The following is a 20,606-nucleotide window of genomic DNA, read 5'->3' on the forward strand; positions in this document are numbered from 1 at the left end:
GACTCAAGTTTTTTTGTGACGTCACCTATTTGAACTGTTGTTGTTTTGCTCGCGAGCACAAACACATTCTAATCGGTAAGTTGTCGGTTTATAAGTGTACTCTCGGGCCATTTTGCACTGCAGAAGCTCCCAGGCTGGCATCATAAAGCTGGAATGGAGAGTAGAGGCAATCCTCTGAAAGAATCCAGAGGTGAGAGATGATTTCATAGCGACTGGGACGCCAAAAGTGTTGGTATCGCGTCATGGTGGCTCACGAGTGAAGTTGTCTCTCTGGCCGTTCTGTGGGTGGATTCTCGGACCTACCTAGGCAATTTGGGGGAGATTTGACTTGCAAAGAAAACGATGTGTGAGATATTTTGCCAGTAGGACCGGGTGGCTCGACACTTATAAAAAAAAAACTGAATTAAGATGGCGGGACCTCCATTTTGTCGTTGTATCGAAATTACCCAGAATGCAACTCGGACGGCAAAGGGAAAATTACGGGCTTTGAAAAGTGGCTCGAATCAAATGGCTGATGTTCGAACAGCTGTACGCGTGAGAGGCAAAATTGGAGATAAATGCTTAGTCATGAGATTAAGGTTTGCTGTCATGAAGGAATTTTGGTTTTAAAATGAGATTTTGAATTAAAAAATTGGAAGCAAAGAGGTGTGTTTTTCAGCTTTGTCGATGCCGCAGAAAACGGGCATTTTTGGTTTTGCTTGAAAATAAATGTTGATATGGAACGGCAAACGGAAGATAAACTCAGTTTATTTGCTCTTAAAGCCTAAAACACTTACTAATTAACACTATTAGTAGACCATAATAACCAGATTTCTGGATTTGAGAACGTGGCCAATCTTGAAAGTGGTAGCCTCTAAAACGGCGACATTAGTCGCCTTTAGCAGTGAAAGGGTTAAAGACAGATCTTACACAGTCCTCTTGATCTTCGGAAATAGATCTCTTGAGCTCTTGCAATTTCGAATCGACATGTTCTTAGATCGCGCCTTAAGATTTCGCTAAAAGCTCGACAAGTTCCTCCTTGTTCATAATGAAAGACCCCACGCTGGAACAGCAAGACCGAGATGAAAAACAAAACCGGTAAGGCCAAATATATACCTCTGCTAATTACCCACATACCAGCGCACATGTCTAAGCAAACATAAGATACCGATGAGAGCATATTTTCCTGCTAATTACCGAGTCAAACGCAGGAAAATACTAATAGCTGTGACTGCTTTCTGGCCTAAGGGAGCTAAAACTTTGAACTCCTTAACTCTTTTAGATCCTGTAAACTGAAATCCAATACTATTCGTCCATTTCTTCCTGAAGATGAAGACTAAAAGCACCAGCGAAAGCTGTAGTAAAGACCGCGTGGCCGGCCATATGTTAAATTTTAATGCGTTAAAGCCTGACTGCCCACTCAAATTCGTTTACCCAAAACTGTTTTAATTTTCTGTTTTTGTTTTTGTTTGTTTTTCTCATGTAAAATGATCATTAGTTATTCTCGACTGACTACAGATTAGTCAATGAATTTTTCGCCCTTTGCTTCCGTCGTTTGGCAATTATCGACTATTAGAATTACGTTCGTTGTATCTCGCGTTATTGCCTATGATATTTTAATTACAAGTTAATTACTCACATAGTTACTGTTCAAAAGCTAAACCTTCTTGTGTTAATAATTAATCAATGGAAGCCTGGGGAGACGATAACCCGCAGTTAAGTCTCAAAGCTGTCGTCCGTAATGTTGTAAAAAGACGTAAAAAGTAAAAGTACCAGAATTTGAGAAAAGATCTCCCAAAAATTACTATCAGTATCGGTACTTTTGTTTCAACTTGGTGCAGAAGCGGAATATATATAAACAAGGTAGGGTTGCACTGAAAAGATGATTCTAAGTTCTATTGTGTTGACGATAGTCCACTTGATAGGTACTATTCACGAATTGGTCCGCAAACGAACCTAAGAACAACGGAGGTCACGAGGATTGGGACAGCTATTTTGGGCAAGGAGAATAGATAGTGGAATGACCTTTCTTGTTAATGAACGATTATTCTACAGCCCCTCTTGTCGCTTGCCAGTAGTCTATATGATGTGACCAGTTCCTTCAAAATCAAATTAAAATTACAAGGTTGTCCAATCAATTAGATCATTTACATCACAAAGAGAAATTTGATTATACAAACGTAATCGATCGATATTTAATTGTTTAGCTACCCAATAGTCAATTTTAAAGGTGACTACTTAGCCAGATGAAAAAAAAGATGGTTGAAAAAAATCCGAGGATTCTCTTTCTCAAAAAGTTTTGACAAACTGACGATAATACAATAACCATTTAAAATAACTGGGGTTGACCCTTCAAAGTTTGCGACTACTTGTTCCACGTTTGTTGGCCCGATGGGCCGGTTGTCGTATAGACATTATCCCAAAATGACCACACCGTATTTGACTCGGTTTGCAAAGAAATCAAGAACATAACTTGAAAAGCATCATTGAATATGGACTATCTCCTCTATTGTTTGTGTTTATAAATATCTTCTTTTCGTCTGTTACTCTTATTCTTTTCTTTGACCGATATCGTGCCCCGATGTTAAACTTAAGAAACTACAGAAAGTTCATTTCTCTATCAAATGACTGCTTAGCAAAGAAAGTTTCGAGACAAACTTTGCTTCTGTTGCCAAAAAAGGATTATTTTCGCATACAAAATAGGCATAGACTTTTTTCAAAAATAACGGCCGATAAAATAATTATTCTTTTATTTTTATTATTTTTTTCTTCTACTAGCCTCGTTACCATGTAAACATCCAATAGAATTTTACTTCAATATGACGTTAATACGGCCAATTAAGCTGAAATATATCAAAAACAATTATAATAAACCGTACCCTTTGATGAGGAAAGTCTATTCTTGGAAGAAATATTCCTTTCCATTTTGTTTTTCGATGAATCAACTATCGTGCAAAATAAGGTTAAAAGGAAGGCTCCACTGAAAACCGCCTTGGTGAGTTGGACCCACTCATTAAATATTATTAATAAAAATATATATATAATAAACAGTGAAGCAAGATGTTTCTACCATACCACTAACTGTTTTTATTGTTGCTGTTGTTTTGTTTGGTTTTATTTTTCCGGATATTTAGTTTGATCCTTAAGTGCGACTCAGTACTGATAGCTGTTTTTAGCATTTGTACGAATGTCGTCTACCCAAAAGCCGTTCGACATGTTCGCGAACTCTGCACACATTGGTTTTACTTATCGCAATTATTTATCATATCATGCCATCCAATGTGCCCCTGATCTGGCCCTAGAATTATTCATCGCTGTTTTTAATAATCACACGAATGGCTTTTGCCTATAGTGTTTTTAAATTTCATGACAACTTTGTACAACAAATACAGCCTGCATATTAAAAGTTATTGTTCAGGTAATTTCATATGCTAATATTCCAGTTGAATTGTGTGTATTCTCCCCCTCCTCTAAAGGCAGTATACTATCCTTACACGAATACTGTTTACCCAAAACGTTCACAACATTCCAATTTTTCGTGACCATGACTGACTAACATTCCAAAGAATGGCGTTTGTCAAATGCTCTATTTCAATTTCATTCTTACTTTTGTTTTATGGCAAATGAAGAATAAGAAGAAGACTAATTGCAGTCTATCAATCCAGTTAGTTTGTCGCTGTTTACTTTTCTCCTTTATCTGTAGAAACTGTTTTTAATATTTGAACGAATATTTTAAATTTACTAATTTGAACCCACACCATCAGCTGCTAGCACACATTAATTGTCTCCCGCGTCATTGCTAAATACACTGGACCGTAAATTGACTACGCGAGAAACATTGCATACAACTGTTTTTCTATTTTTTTATAAAATTTTTGCCACCCTTCGTTATGTTGCTTAAAATTCCAATAACATTGCTGCTTTTTTGTGTGCAGAAAAATACATGCCTTCAGCAAACTTTTTCTTTCGCAATTTTATTTCTCTTTTTTTCTTAAAATTTATCGTCGAAATCCTACAGAGGACGACTTAAAGAGTAAATTGAAATAAGAGCCTATATTATTTGTCGGGTCCGGCCTATTTCCCCCCTCGGGGTAAAGGAAATAAGTTATTATTTGTCGGTGTCTTTTTTCAGCCAAAAGGAGAGATCCATGGTCATTATTTTGAATTGGTGGATGACAAATTTGTCTATATTGATGAGTTTTAATCCATCCGTCACTGACCAATCAGTCGCTCTTAGTTTCGTATTCACCAAGACTACATACGGTGAATTATTCTTTGACATCAAGTAGTCTACATTCAAGTATGGCAGGTTGTTTCCTCTCCATTCTTGATTTCCTTCTCTTGTGTTTTCTTTGGGGAACTTGGCTGCAGTATAATACAGAAGCCCAACAAGGTAAGGAAATAACTTTTGACGGATTTTTTTTTTTAACCAAAAATGTGTCATAGGATCTACAGGGTCCCACTTCCCGAAAGCCAATCATCAAAACTTACCATCTCTCTAAAACTTTCTTGATCTTTATTGATTATGTAAGGTTAATTCTTCTCGTAACATCTTTATCGATTTATGTGACATAAACTCTTACTGGGTTCGATAAGCTATAGGGGCTGGAAAACTAACGGGTCCTTGCACGAATTTATTTAACCTAAAAACGAAAAAAGACAGATAGAGGTTTAAGGGGGGATTGAAATATAGATAGAGTGCGAAATTCGAGCTTTCGTTTGTGATGAAGTCTGGATATGAATTTAAGCGCCAAAAATCTCATACGTTCCTTGAGACAATTTCTTAACTTTTCACGTCTCTCTCTGTCTCACATCGTACTGGCTCACCAACAAGGATAAATTTAATGTTTAAGCTTTTCCTGTACGTTGTAAAGGGAACGTTTACTGCCTTAAAACAGAGGGAAGACACAAATCGTTTTGTCATTTTACCATAGAAAGTATCGCAAAGTTTTCTGAGTTTCTGAATTGAAAAGCAGAAAAATTTATTTCGAGTACAAGTCACCAAAAACAAATTAGGCTTAGACAGATTCATTTCTGTAAGTCTTTCTACTCATTTTGCTCTGTACGGCGTGCAGAAATACGTCTCCTATAAGTTGTGGCAATTTCGATTTTGTTTACTGAAAACTTGCAGTAAAATTATAGTAAAACTATTGAAGCAAAATTGTTTAAAGCATCGATCTGAAAATGTTCGAAACAATCATAAGCTTTTTCTTGACATTATTTTTGTTCTAATTTTATCGTCATCTATCACCCATTATTGTTTTTGCCTGGCAACCCATTCGGGGTCTACGTAAACAGGAAGAATTAAAGATCTCGTCTCAGCCACAGATGCGTCGAATGTGTGGCTAACTCGAGATGTCTCACTGCTGTAGAACTGGAGCGTCACCTTAATTTGGTTTACACGTATTTTGGCACACCCATTTTTCTTGAATGCTAGTACTGTTGTGATAGTTTTAACTTCTTGTATAACGTACCTAGGGTATTTTTTTTTTGCGACAGGTGCATTGCAATACCAGATTTTATTCGTTTCTTTGACATTTATCTCGCTTTACGTCTTTGCCATGAGCAAAATATCTTTTCCTCTTTGGTTTTTGTCTAACTCGTCTATCCACATATAAACTTATTTTTCTGTCGCATCAGTCTGTACAGCGAACAGATTATCTCGTCCGCGACCGAATAGGAGGAACATAAGATTAAACCAAACAACTTGTTGGAGTGTTATTGGATCTGAGGAAGCTGGACTGTGTAACAGCTGAAAATTTCACAGCTCTTCCCTTTTAATTTGGATGTGATGATCCATTTTGCCATGGCCTTGCCGTTTCACTCAACAGTTCTTGTTTTGAATAATTGCTTAGACTGCAAATTTCATTTACGATGTCGAAGTTTCTTTTTAGAAGAAAGTATCTTTGAAGAACGAATCAAAGTCCCATCAAGGCAGACTTTTTTTCTTTTGTTATCTCTACTCTTCTTCCTTGCATTTAGGTAAAAAAAAAACAAGTCCAAATTTTTATTTAACTCTTCTTTTGACATTTCCTGGTTTTTTGAGGTCTCCTCGCTATATCTTTATGCTACTTTTGTCATAGATTATTGTGTTTTATGGAAAATAAAGAAGAAGACTAATTATGGAGTCTACAGCCCAATTAGATTGTCGCTGTTTGCTTTCTCCGTGATCGGTAACTGTTTTTAATAATTGTAAAAATAATCTTTAAAATTTTCTAATTTCCACCGCAACCATCACCTGCCAGCACACGTTAATTGTCTCCAGCGTCATTGCTGAATACAATGTACAACTAATTGACTATGTGAAACATATAGTGTACAATTGTTTTTCTATTTTTTTAATGAAATTTTTATCACCCTATGTTATGTTACTCAAATTTCAATGACATTGCTCCTTTCTTTGTGTGCAGGAAAATGTATGCCTTCAGCAAACGTTTTTCCTTTCGCTGTTTTATTTGACTCTAAAAATTTATCGTCGAAATCCTACAGAGGATGTCTTAAAGAGTAAATAGCAATAAGAGCCTATAGTATTTGTCGGGTCCGGCTTATTTCCCCCCTTGGGGTAAAGGAAATAAGTTATTATTTGTCGGCGTCTTTCTTCGGCCAAAAGGAAAGATCCATGATAATTATTTTAAATTCTTGGATAACAAATTTGTCTATTTGATGAGTTTTAACCCATCCGTTACTGACCAATCAGTCGCTCTTGGTCTCATATTAACCAAAACCACATACAGTGTATTATTATTTGACATCAAGCTCTCTTCATTCAAGTATAACAGGTTGTTTCCTCTCCATTCTTGATTTCTTTCCTTTGTGTTTTCTTTGGGTCCCATTTTCCGAAAGCCAATCATCAAAACCTACCATTCCCTAAAACTTTCTTGATATTTATTGATTGTGAAAGGTAAATTCTTCTTGTAGCTTCTTTATCGATTCATGTGACATAAACTCTTACTGGGTTCAATGAGCTACAAGGGTTTGAATACTGATACTAACGGTCCCTAAACGAAGTTATTTAACCTAACTACGAATTGAAATTGAATTGAAATATAGATAGAGTGCGATTTTAGAGCTTTCGTTTGTGATGAAGTCTGGATATGAATTTAAGCACCGAAAATTTCAATGACTTATTTTATACGTTCCTTATGACAATTTCTTAACTTTTTACGTCTCTTTCTGTCTCACATGATACCGGCTCGCCAACAAGGATAAATGTTATAATGTTTAGGCTTTTCCTGCGCGTTGGAAAGGAAACGTTTACTGCCTTATAACAGAGGGAAAACACAAATGGTTTTGTAGTGTTACCATAGAAAGTATGGTAAAGCTGGTCGAGTTTCAGAATTGAAAAGCGGAAAAATACACTAATTTCGTGTTCAACTCACCAAAAACAAATTAGGCTTAGACAGATGCATTTCCACAAGTCTTTCCACTCATTTTGCTCTGTACGGCGTGCAGAAATATGTCTCCTATAAGTTGTGTAAATTTCGCAGGTTGCCAAAAATTTAAAAACTTATAGTAAAACTATCGAAGCAAAATCGTTTAAAGCATAGATCTAAAAATGTAGGAGACACAAGCTACCGAACAGGGAAATATTAAATGCTTTCTCTGCGAAATTATTGCTTGAAACGACGAATTTTGTCAACCAGCGCAAACAATGCAATGTTAATTTCTTGTTAAAGGGAAGTATTCAAATAAACGGAAACCATTCACTTTAGTACTCTTGTTCTTTTTGGTCTGTTTATTTACCATTTTTATGATGAACCAGAGAAAGTTAAAATGTTTAGGTAAACCCACGAATTTTCGACTGAGCGTCAGGCCTAGGAAGGAAATGGATAACTGCAGGAGGTAAAGAAAAATTTTTTAGACCTCAGTGCGAATCTAGCCCACGACCTCAGGATTATATCGACCACTGCTCTATCAACTGAGCTACGAGACAAGAGGGCGGCACGTCGTTTGTGATAAAGGGTAATTCGTGGCAATGAGAACGCCTTTGAAGGATTAGTTTTGTTTTCCTGCGATTTTTGTTGTTTCCCTAACCTTAACCCAACTCGCTTTAGTCATGATCAAATGTTTATTTTGCAATGAAGGCAGAAATTGTCGCGCTCTCATTGGCTAATTTTCATTGTCAATAAGCGGACAGATACGTGAATTTATAATTTGTGCGATGTCGACGCAACGAAAAAGAAAGGGTAATTTAAAACAACCAAACGTCAAGTTGTCACTTTTCAACCAATAGAAAGTCTCCCTTTTTTCCATTTACCATTAAGAGAGCGAGAGAAGTTTTTCTTTACTTTGGTCGCGTCAGATTTAATAAAATTTACGTTTCTGGCATTTTTCTCTGCTACGCCTTGTGGATCCACAGCAACTTTGATAATGTTATGACGAAATTCATGACCAATAACACGACAGGTGCATGGAAACTGACGTCCACTTGTTAACCTTCTTTCATGCGTTGAGATGGTAGCCAAAAAGTATGAACGTTCGATCCATCGAAAGAGCGAGTTGCAAATTAAGTTTTCAGGGTGAAGGGTTTCCCTATACTGAGTGTGTTGATGCTTCCTCGATGATTTCTCAAATCTGTTGATCTTCTGTTGATCGCGGATGAAGGAATAAGCAAAGGAATCGGACAAATATGAAACATAGGAAAATGCAATTTGTTGATTTTATTTTCTAAACACCAAGTTTTCTAAATAAGTTCACATTACACGGCTGCTACATACTGAATATGTCTTATTCTTAATGCCTTTCTCTCAAATTAACTGTTTTAGATCAAGGCGGTGTCATAAATTTGCCAGCCAAGTAAAATTAGCAATCTGCATCATGAGGCATCTATTCCACAGATTTTCTCCGAATAAGCATATATAGTTAATTATCACCATTTGAAGGCTGAGTACGGTTTTGTTAAAGTTATTTACATACGAGTAACAACATACAGTTGTAGTTTACTGTATTTGGAAGCAATTTTTTTTTTTATTTGGGAGCATGTTTCGAATTAAATTTTCTTGAGAGTTTATCAAACCATACCAACCAATATGTCCCTTTTCTTTCCCTCGACTTGTCAACCGCTGATTTTAATAATCATATGCACGAATGGCGTTTGCCGAAATTATTTTAAATCTCATACCAATTTGTGTAACAAATACCTTCTGCTTGCAAAACAATTGTTGTATTCTTGTTTTTCAGATAATTTCCTGTATAGTGCAGCTGACATACACAAATAAAGTTTACCCAAAACGTTATTTTTCATCAACAACCGTTTGCAACATTCATAATCTTTTGTTTGGCATCATTTTTCCCTAATTTTTTTGTCCGCCATCATCCATAACTGATTAATATTTCAAAGAATGGCCATTGTTAAATGCTCTGTTACCGTTTACTAATTTGCACCTCAAAACGTCGTCGATCGTCACACATGCGTTGTTTTCTCTTAGCTACCCATTCGGGATTAGCTACCCATTCGGGATCTACATATATTGGAACAAGCTAAGTAGACGTCGTCTTGCCTTAGCCACAGATGCGTCGAATGTGTGGCTAACTCAAGACGTCTTATTGCTGTGGGAAGGCTCACTTTAATTTGGTTTATACGTATTTTGGTACATCAATTTTTCCTGTTTACTGCTGTGAGAGTTTTAACTCCTAAGAAACTGTAATCATTAATGTGCCTAAGGTACTTTTTTTCCAAGAGGGGCATTACAATATTAGATTTTATCAGTTTCTTTAAAATTTTCTCTTCGCCTTAGGCCTTTGTCACGAGCAAAATACTCAGGGATTCGGCTTTGGAAGAAAAAGTTCAAAAGCCTTTAAGCCTGGTTTTCACTAGCGACGCAAGCACAGGCGCAAGCCTAAGCACAAGCATAAGAGCAGTTATGTCAAGTGAAAGCGAATGCGACGCAAGCACAGGCGCAAGAAATGGAAAATTTTTGATCCCTGTGCTTGTAATTGAGCTTGTGTTTATGTCTGCGTCAAGGCCGTTTTCACGGTGAAATAAGCATTCTTGTGCTTGCACTTTTGCTTCCGTCTGTACTTGTGTCGCTAGTGAAAACCCTTTACTAGCCAAAACAGACTTTAGGGTCGTTCACACATACGTCTTTCACCTGAAGAATCGCTAGGGTCATCTTTCCCTTTGTGGGTTTTGTCTAGCTCGTCTATCGCCAGATAAACTATTTTTTCTGTCGTATATTAGTTTGTACAGCGAACGTATCCTTTGTAAGAAGTTGAAGACTTCCTCGTCCGCAAACGGAATAAGAGCAACATAAGATTACATTGCCGCAGCTACAGACAATCAGTAAAAGTTCAGCTGTCCGTAATTTTCTCAAAAAAACTGACGCACATGCAGAAGGCCAAACTGTTTCAAAAACTTTACCAAAATGGGGAACTTTTAGTCTTAGAGAAAAACGTTGTCTACATATTCATCGCGAATTTTTTGCAATTTGCTGATAATACCCGCAGCCTCAAACAAGCCTTCAGCACAGCACACCCGCGAGGTTTGCTTAAAAAAACAAATCACAGGACGATCTACCGGATTTGAGCTCGTGCCCCCCGACTTCAGGTTGAAGCAACAGCACAGCCGTAATTGAAGATTTTGAAATGTCGCCTCTCCTGGCCGTGCTGCTGAGGGGTCTTTGGTCTAACCAGCACCACGATGTCTCAAAGAAATGACGCATGGTACACGAATTTTCATCACACGAGATAACAACAATTTCCTAGGCTGTAAATAATATGTATTCAACTTGTACTTTTCAAACCTGCGTAGGATAATATTTCATGAAAACTCACTTTACAAAGTGGACTTCGATTACGAGGTCATCTGAGGCATTAGCGTTTTGGGATGTCTCAGTTTATGCGGAACACACCATTTTCAAGGCTAACAGAGTGGACGTTCGAATCGTGGATCACAAGAATAAGAACGTGTCCGTGGATGGAGCATCGGGAAAAGAAGTCCGAGTAGAAGACGGTCAAGTACGGGCCACTACGATTCGAGATCAAGAAGTAGCTGACCCTGGCTATGGCGTTGAACAATAATGTAACATCATCATCGATGTGCTGAGGGATGGTCAAGGGATGTAGACCTGACAACGAGGAAGCTCTTTGGCAGCAGCGGCCATGACGTATTGAGAAGGATGCAGAAGGCCACCATCTCGAGTTCTCTCAACATAGAAAACTTTCAAAGCATCCCTACGTTTATCAACTGCACATAATAATAATAATAATAATAATAATAATAATAATAATAATAATAATAATAATAATAATTATAATAAAAATAATAATAATCCAGGGGGCCCAAATTAGAAAGGTGTTTTTCATAGGGGCCCTCATTCTGATTATGTATAGTTCAACCAACGTACTTTTAAGTACGTTTAATTTCAGTCATCACTACCTTATTATGACTGAAATAATAATTCTGCTGGTGATTAATAATAATAATAATAATAATAATAATAATCATTATCATTATCATCATCATAATAATAATAATTTACAGTTCGTTACTAAACAATTTCTTTTAAGCTTCCCCCGAGGAAAAGAAAGTCATTGATGAGATCAAGAAGCAAAACGAAGAGGGCAGGAAAGAGCAAGAACGCGTTAAGAATTTACTGGATAGAATAGCCGCAGAGATTGAACGGACCTATTGCACAGGTAGGAAGAGAACTGAATGCACGACGGGTAATTATTAATTTCCTTTATTTTATGTTTTTTCATTGTTCATTTCTCTATTGATCCACCAGAGATTACTGACATCTCTAGTAACCAAACAAAGAACGAGGGGGATATTTTGACACTCAACTGTACAGCGTATGGTGATCCAACACCAAACATCAAATGGACGCGAGTTTCTGATAACAGTGTTGTCACGTTTCCTTTGACCATCAGTGGTAAACAGGACGAAGGAGTCTACAAATGTACAGCTGATATTGGTGTTGGAAATGCTGCGACTAGAAGCGTCAACGTGTTTGTACAAAGTGAGTTCTAATAGTTTAAAAATGACTGATTAAAAACAGGTTTTTAATACGACAAATAAGAAAATGGCTTTATAAGACTAAAATGTTTAAATATTCAGGTTTTCAGTATTCCGCTATTTCACGCCCTCTCCACTATCCAGAATGAGACCGCTTGCTGTCTAGATATAAAAAGATAGCTCAAGTAACCGTCTGAGTCACGATTTTATAGGAAAAGTGCTGATCGCGACGTTTTGACCTCTATACTGCTGATATTTGTCAGGTGACGGCGTCGCCTTGCTCAGCCTGGCTGTGTATCAACATGGTTGATAATGATTGATGCATTTCGATCAACAGTCTTAATAAACTTAAAATATCAGCGGCCTGGATACCTCAGAACGATCAACGAGGATCGAAATGCCTCAATAGGCACTAACAACCAAACTAACGAGAATCGAAATGCGCCATCGTCATCAGCCATGGTGCTACTTGAATTGATACATAGCCAGTTGACAGCATCGCCTGATGAAGACCAACATTGGGGGAGATCGGTCGCGATCCTTACCTATGCTACACAATCGAGAGACAAACGCGAGATTAATTTGAATTGTCAAAGTATAAATTGATTAAAAGAACTTGAGTATAATGTACAAGTGGTTAACAACTTCAATTTGTTTTATTATTGTTATTTTTTAAAGGATCAACAAAAAGATTCAGGCTCGAATGAATTTACGAAACTTACCAAACAGCATTAACCATTAAGACGTTCATTCATTTTAGATTATCGTCCAATCAACACACGTCTGTCAGCTGAATTGAGTTCCGACTATGTTGTTGTAAATGTATCCTTCCGCATCACGTGCAGTGCACGGGCCAACCCACCTGCAAAGTATCGATTCTACAAAGAGCAGGAGAGTTTATTTAACACTACAACTGGCGGTAACGCTGAAACGTATACGATTTCAGTTGGTGAAAGAGTAAATCAGGTCAGCTACAGATGTATCCCGTTCAATGATTATGGAGATGGACCCACAGTAAGGCTCACTTTAACAGTGAAAGGTGAGTAAAATACGTCTTTATATCCATGTGAGGTTGTTCCTCGATAGTTTCTCCATAATATGCATATCCTCTGTGTGGCTTGGGCAAAAAGAAAAATACTAAAAGTTCTACATCAGCTCCAATTTCCTTTGAAGGCAGTCTTCGGCAGTTTACAGACTTGAATTAGGAGGTAATGCCATACTTAGCCTCAAAACGTGTAAAAGAGTTACGTTGTTGATGTTCATCCCGTTCTTCTTTCTTAAGAAAGTTGGAATAAGTGAATGATCATCACAGTTATGTACACAGTTACGAATAGACAGCCTGAAAAAAAAATCAGGCTTAAACGGGATTCGAACACATGACCTCTTCGATACCGGTGAAGCTCTGTAGTCCAATTGAGATATCAAGCCAACTGGGAGCTGGTAGTTTTCTCTGCGATCTTTTCTACCCTTCTTATAGAAGGGAATAATTTTGGCTAATTTCCAGGCGTGTAGTACTTTGCCAGTAAAAATTACCTGCTTTGTAATGAAGGGAAGGTCGTAGGGATTTCAAATGCGCAATCTTCTCGCTAAGTTTACACGCAATTTTTTTTTTCTGGGACATTTTTCCAAATGTTCCTTGCAAACGAGTCCCAACCACACTTTTATATTCACTTTCATATCATCACTACGAATTCACAAATTGACGAGCTCCGACCAGCTTGATAGCTCAATTGGTAGAGCACTGCAACGGTGCAGAGGTCATGGGTTCGAATCCCGTTCAAGCCCTAATTTTTTGCACGCTCTCTTTAATTTCGCAACTGCTTAAGTAGCCTATATAACTGCGATGATCACTCTCTTATTCATTCTTTCTTCCGAAGTTCAAACGTGTGAATTTTCATATATTCCCTTTCATTATAAACTTCGGCAAGAAAACTTTCACTGACTTTGTACAGTTCTATTGTCAGTTTCGCAAAGTTCCTGCTTTACTTTGTTCTTAATTGAATTGTTTCTGTTGTTTTTAATTTAGTTTTCTGGGAGTTGATGAACATTAACATGAATTCTATAACTTTAGAACCACGGGGCTGGCATTTCGAAGTTCCTGCAAGATCATGCAAGGACATCCGGGAGTATGGTACCTCCAAGGGAGATGGGGAGTACTGGATCAACCCTGGATGGAGTGGCGATCCATTGAAAGTTTACTGCGACATGACTACTGACGGAGGTGAGGATCAAAAACTTTCCCCCTCGTCCATTTTCTTGCGTAAGCGTGTTAAAAGTCGATTACTTTGACTGCCCTTGTCGACACATCCGATGGCAGCTATGAACTAAAAAAAAACCTTTTTTCCCTTTTTTTTTTCTTTGGAAGGAAGCCTCGACATAATGCACAGGAACATTTTTCCAAATGTTCATTGCACATGAGTCCCAACAACAAGCTTGTTGCACGCCAAGACATCATGTGTGCATTCAATGCGATTATTTGGTATTCCTTTTTGTTTTTGGGTGTCTGGTAACGTGAGGTTAGAACAGACTTCTTTTCTATCGGTGAGCAAATTTTTTTTGAGACAAAGTAAGCTTATAATTAACATTTTCGGTCAAAATCACAATTTTTGGAGCAAATATTTAATGGCAATTTATGCAAACTTTCCCGTCGTTTTTGAGAGAAATTCATTAATCACAAACCAAATTTAATTCAATTGAACGCCCTTATTAATGAAAACGGTAAACTCGGAGAAAATATATTTCAATGTTTGGCGGATTTTCGAATCTGAAATAAAATCTAGTTTTGGGCCAGAAATAGAGTTTGCCGAACACAGTTTTCAAGTATACAGGTGTTAGTAAACGTTATTTACATACCAAGTAGTTCTAGGTGCCCCAGCACGGAGGGGTAGCAGGGGGTAACATGGTGCAAGATTAACTTAGAAAGAATGTACTTTGCTACTTTGCTACTTGTTAAACTAGGTAGCGTTACCATGGCAACAAGCGAGCTTTTTACCGCCCAAGAATAATACGTTTTCTTTATTTTTAGAAAATACACTCCCCATATTTTGTCCATTTTGTATCTCCAGGAAAACTCCTAAAATACTTTACCTTAAAAAACAGTTCATTTGCACTAAAACTAATCAACATTTTTTTTTTGTCAAATGAGCATGCAATGCTTTAATTGGGTTTTACAGCAAAGGAGAAACGCATGTACTAAAATTTCGATTACTTTGAATTAAAATAACAAATTGTTGTGAGGCACAGATGACTCACACATGTCAAAGTTGCTTTTGTCACAGGCTCGTCATTAAATGTTGAAAACCTTCAGGCGTGGCCTTAGATAAATTTAATCGTTATCTGATGGTTTCGCCTCGCGTATTAAAAAATAAAAACACAAAATACGCAGAAACTTGTATCAGTTTTACAGGCTCTTCTTTTTCCTGCTGCTTAATGGTCATACATAACAATTAATCTCCTCTGACTTCAGGGGGATGGCTTCTTGTCTCCAGTTATGTGGTGCAAAGCTCAACAGCTCCCTCTAAGCTGCCACTTAGCACTTCACTTCTTGGAATAAGCAGCAGTCAAACGTTTATCACAACAAGCGTCATGAAAGAGCTGAGAACATACCTGAACTTCACTCAAGTAAGATTTCACTGCAAGAAGAAAGCTGTGGGAAGAACATTTCATATCGCCACGGCTAATAACAGCAAAGGAGAAGCTGCGGTCCAATACTTCAGCAATCAGAGCGCTGATATGCCTGTCTCTTGCGGTTCGTATTTCAGAATGAATGATGACGACTCGATCATATCTAGAGTTTGCGAACATTGGGGGATGGAAGGCAGTAACTTTCTCGTTGGTAAATGGGGGCATGATTTGAAATACGGTCTTGGACGTCCTGAACACCGGTTGTTCGATCACCCTGCTTTCGTTTATCCCAATAATCATTGGTTTCTTTACTTGTGGGGTAGGGAGAGGTGGGAGTGTGATGATTTTAAAGTTAGAGTATCTTCTGGGGATTTCTGGAAAGTGTTTGTTCGCTAAGGGGATTTAGATTGGCGCCATTGCTCCTTTTTTCTTTTTTTTTTTTTTTCATTTGATAAGGTTTAGCAGTAAAATAGTAGCCTAAGCCATTTCAAAGCTTTCAGGGAAGCTTGTCTTGTAGTGGAGAGTTGCGTTTTGAACAGCTAGATCCCCTGAGTAATTTCAATCTTGACAGATTCAAGTGACAGTGTTTTCTTCAATTGAAACTAAACTGCATTGTGATCTTGTTAATTAGTTATGGTTATCAAAAGGGCTTATGGTTTTAGACCCAACAGCAACAACAAAATGATCCTTATTATAACGATTAATTTGCAATAAGCACACAATTAATAGTTTAGCATGAGATCAAAATGTCGGGCAGCCAGTATACAAATAGTTGTCAGTTTGCTTCTTTGTTTCTTTTGTTTTATGTACGTTCTTATGTCTTATCAAGTTTTTGTAGTTTTAATGTTTCGGCATTTTCATCTGCCATCGTCAATTGAATGCTACGTGTTACAGAGTTGGTCCTTTAAATGCTAGGGCTAATTTAAGCAATAACCAGGAATGCAAACAAAAGATATACGACACTTACAAAATATGATACAAAAGATACAAAAAAAAAAAGGATTGGTATAAGAGACCTAAATTAACACGCTGTATTTGATGGTTTAATTTGAGTTTTTTCCAAAGAATATGTAGAGCTTCTTAATTTGTTTTAAAGCCAGAATTAAGTTGCAGCCTGATTTAAAATAGATACAAACTATTCCGAAGTACATGCCGAGCGGCATGCCTCAGAATTGTCAAGATCCTTGTAAACGTGAGAGGCCCTGTCCGGAAAAAGGCGTTACTGGATGCGTATGGCAAGATGTTTTGGGTTGGACTCGCCAACATAACAAATTTTACGGACTGTGCATGAAAAGTTATAAACCACACGCAGCCGGAGACGTTTTGTGACAGGATCCTTCAAGCCAAAAATATTGTTGCGATTAATACGATAGTGCTTACAGAGTTGTCTAATCTTATATTGAGCAGCTTTGGAAAAGTAACCTACATAAGGTAATTTGTAAAAAGAGGGTCGTACAGGGGTATTTTCGTGATGCGTGATTAGCTGATTTTATTTCCCGTGAAACGTGAATGTAATAAATTATTCTTCGTAATCCGTGACCTGAAGGTTTTGCGTGACTTGTGAGAAGCTTGAAAATGAAATTTTCATTTCCCTGATCCGTGATTTGCTATTTTTTCTGTTCGTGAACCGTGCAAGAGACCCCCCCCCCCCCCCCCCCCGTACGACCCTCCAAAATGTGTTGAAGGACTGGAACCCAATACGCCAGTGTAAGGTTTCCGTGTTTTGTTGATATATTGCCTGATCACCCGATCTATTATGTTGGTAGATAACATGCTTTTAGGTAGAATGTTCTTTACCTCGTTGTGAAAACCACTCACAACGCCAAAGCTTGTATGAAAATGTTGTTAATCAGAACATTAAGAAACGGCAACTTGTCGTCGACCTTCTTTTCCATAGTAAACCGAATATAAGGATGCTAAGAGTCAATATCATTGAAAAAACATAAGAGCACTATGCTCTGAGTCAAACAAACAAAAAGCAAATTAAAGGTATCCTCGACATAGAATAAAACATTTAAAGATGTGTAGTCTTGTAACCACAGACTTTCATGGAGGCTGGATAGGAGAAGAGCAAGGGGAGATCCAAAAGCCACACAATCGATCTGATCATAGATTTTCGTATCTTGATCAATGTTTAATTTGTTAAATTCGTTACACATCTGCTGCATCTTAGGCCACGTTCAGACTAGCTACCCCACTGCTCGGTTCTCGGGGACGCCGGTTACTAGTCTGAATAACTAACTCCAAAGATAGTACTAGGGCACTGTTCCTGGGTACGTACACTGGTCTGAACAGGATTAAAGTTTCAGCTCCCAAGCTTTTCCCCCATGCCTTCCTACGATACAGTAAAAACAAATAATGTCGGGCGCTAAATTGACGAACGAGAAGACGTTTGCTCTTTGGGCACCAAAGAATCTAGATAATGTCCTTTTCAGTGCCCGGGAACTGGGCCCAGGACAGGCCTTAGTCACGCTTTGCACAAAAAATCTGCTTGTTTCCTATAAACTCTGTACAAATACTTGTTAATGGTCGGTAGATTACGTACGTAAGGAAAGGTGTTAAATTGCATCAAACCATGCGTAATGATGGAAACTGTATGCTAATAATTTACAATAAACTAACAACATGGATAATTCATTCTTGTTGTTGTTGTTGTTTTTTGTTTGTTCTCACGAGAAAGCAACCCTTCATGTACACAGTTTATTCTTATTTACGAAATGAATTTAATTGCTGTTGTTAGGGGTATTTTTTAGTGTAGAGTTCTGTTAATTTTACCCGAAAATAGCTTTGGAACAGACAAAACCTCTGCCTGATACTTAGGCGACGATATACCATGGGCAACTAAAATCAGGCAGTTTTCCGCAAGATTGACCAGAACAATTGATTTATTATTAAACATTCGATAAAAAAAAATTTTACAGCAGAAATTAAATGTGTTGATGGTCTTCATTATTTGTTACCTTATTCCCCATGAGATTTGAAATTACGTCCATTGTACAATCTGTTTTGTACGAGGAAGAATGTTGAGTGCGCTATAAACTATTTTAGACGGTGTTACAATGGGTTGATTAATAAAAGTCCTCACTATATGGCCAATTCTTGTATCCGATATAACACGCGCTCTGATTGGCTAAATTGAGGGCAAAGTGCTACCGTAATGCACATACGCATGCTTTAAAGCAGATATTAATGTCAGGCAAAGGTTGACTTCAGTTTTCTCTTCCATAAATAAATAAATAAATATGTAAATAAATAATAAATAGCAATTTCAGTGGAATCCACGGAGTGGCTCTTCTCGTCACTGTTTCCAGGTCAAATTGGAATTTGGAAATGTTGGTTTTTGTGGAGGGAGGAGAACCGGAGTACCCGGAGAAAAACCCTCGGAGCAAGGACGAGAACCGATAACAAACTCAACCCACATATGACGCCGAGACCGGAAATCGAACCACATCGGGCCACATTGGTGGGAGGCGAGTACTCTCACCACTGCGCCATCCCTGCTCCCACAACGCATATAATTTTAAATGCAAAAGATGACGTGTGGATGAAATTTACGGGAACAAACGGACGACCGTTTAGCTCAATTGGTAGAGTACCGGACTCCCGTGCGGGAGGTCGCGGGTACAAACCACAGCCGGACCAACAGTCAGGGTCTTTAAATAACTGAGGAGAAAGTGCTGCCTTCGTAATGACATCTGGAAATGGTTAGACTTTCTAGTCTTCTCGGATAAGGGCGATAAACCGTAGGTCCCGTCTCACAACAGTTGTTCCTAATAGTTTAATCTGTGGGACGTTAAAGAACCCTTGGCACTGTTGGAAAAGAGTAGGGCGTGGAGTTCTCGGTTTCATGGTCTATCTGATTAGAGCTTTCATTGGTCTGGGTGGGTGGGGTGAGATCATATATGGACTGAGGCGGTAGCCAGAGGCGCCTTCGATTCTATATGCTGACGTCCGATCTCACCCTCTGGTCTCTCCGCAATTCAGCTACTAGCTGTTGTTCATTGACCCTGAAAAGCCCCAAGAGGAATGGTCAATTACAATTTCTATTACAATTACTTTCGGAGGTACTCCACTTTTCCTACGTTTACTGCAAATTCGGAGCGAATGGAAAAAAAGACTCTCATTTGACATATTAATTTTCTGGGATTTTAAACTGAAAATTTGAGCTAAAAGAAAGCGCCCTTGTGCTCTACGGTTTTTCTTGACGCATACGAATACGAAATGCTTGCTGACGCGCGGGTAATTTCACTCCATGATATATACTTTATGGTGGAAAGCCGCCTCTGCACCGGTAGTGTATTCGTCATGTATAACTCAAGTTCTGTCCTCCACAAACAAGAAACGCGAATCCCGCAAGGGTGCGCATATGAGACGATAGGAAGCAGGGAAATTGCAGTCAAGTTCGCTTCTTTCCTCCCAAGAAAATACTGCACTGTAATATAAAGACGCCTCTGTCTTGAGAACCGTTAGGCTTGTTTCTTAGCGAACCTTCCCTGTCATCTTTATAACAGAGAGGGCTCCAGTGACGAGAAGGAAGAGCACACGTGACAGCAATAACTTTAATACATTAAATCAATGTTATTTCGTACACAATCTATACAGGTAACAAGGCCATTTTAAACACAAAGTAAAGATAACCACAAATACGTGCAACAGCGCACACTAGGTCTAAATGTACTGATGATTTATCCGCTAAAGCGATTTTGTAATTACTCTCATGAAACAAAAAACAACGGTTATCACATCTTGTCGAAAAAAACACCTACAAATCTGTGGGCCAAAAATAACACCAACACCAAGAAAGGAGGACAAAAATAGTGTTGTATTTATAGTTAGTATTGTAAATAATGTTACTATATTGTAAATAGTGTTACGCATTGTTAGAAATTTAGTTTTGTAAGTAATGTTAGTATTGTAAGCAGTGTTAGTGTTGTAAGTAATGTGTGGTACTTAAATGAAAGAAAAAAACATTAAAAAAAAGTAACCGATCTATCGAAAACTGATCATGACGCTTTTGCGATATAGAGGCGGCTTCTGCTAATAAACG

At 37.9% G+C, this 20,606-nt stretch overlaps 2 protein-coding genes across 3 annotated transcripts in view; both read left to right on the forward strand.

Moving 5' to 3' along the window:
- LOC146479825 (uncharacterized) overlaps nucleotides 1–20,606 on the forward strand; it is an 82,556-nt gene that overhangs the window by 52,504 nt on the left and 9,446 nt on the right. The window lies entirely within an intron of this gene.
- LOC146479831 (uncharacterized) lies at nucleotides 4,239–15,955 on the forward strand. The gene is made up of 6 exons (XM_085110310.1): nucleotides 4,239–4,372; nucleotides 11,488–11,616; nucleotides 11,706–11,939; nucleotides 12,696–12,974; nucleotides 14,007–14,156; nucleotides 15,402–15,955. The coding sequence occupies exons 1-6, from the start codon at nucleotides 4,282–4,284 to the stop codon at nucleotides 15,953–15,955; spliced, it is 1,437 nt and encodes a 478-aa protein (XP_084966436.1). The 5' UTR covers nucleotides 4,239–4,281.

This window comes from Pavona decussata, unplaced genomic scaffold, assembly GCF_977016875.1.
Source record: "Pavona decussata unplaced genomic scaffold, jaPavDecu1.1 SCAFFOLD_58, whole genome shotgun sequence".
Taxonomy (NCBI): Eukaryota; Metazoa; Cnidaria; class Anthozoa; order Scleractinia; family Agariciidae; genus Pavona; species Pavona decussata.

Coding starts and splice junctions, on each gene's coding strand:
- LOC146479831 (XM_085110310.1), top strand. CDS start 4,282: ATGGCAGGTTGTTTCCTCTCCATTCTTGATTTCCTTCTCTTGTGTTTT. Junction 4,373..11,487: donor TAATACAGAAGCCCAACAAG/GTAAGGAAATAA, acceptor ATTTCTTTTAAG/CTTCCCCCGAGGAAAAGAAA. Junction 11,617..11,705: donor TGAACGGACCTATTGCACAG/GTAGGAAGAGAA, acceptor TTGATCCACCAG/AGATTACTGACATCTCTAGT.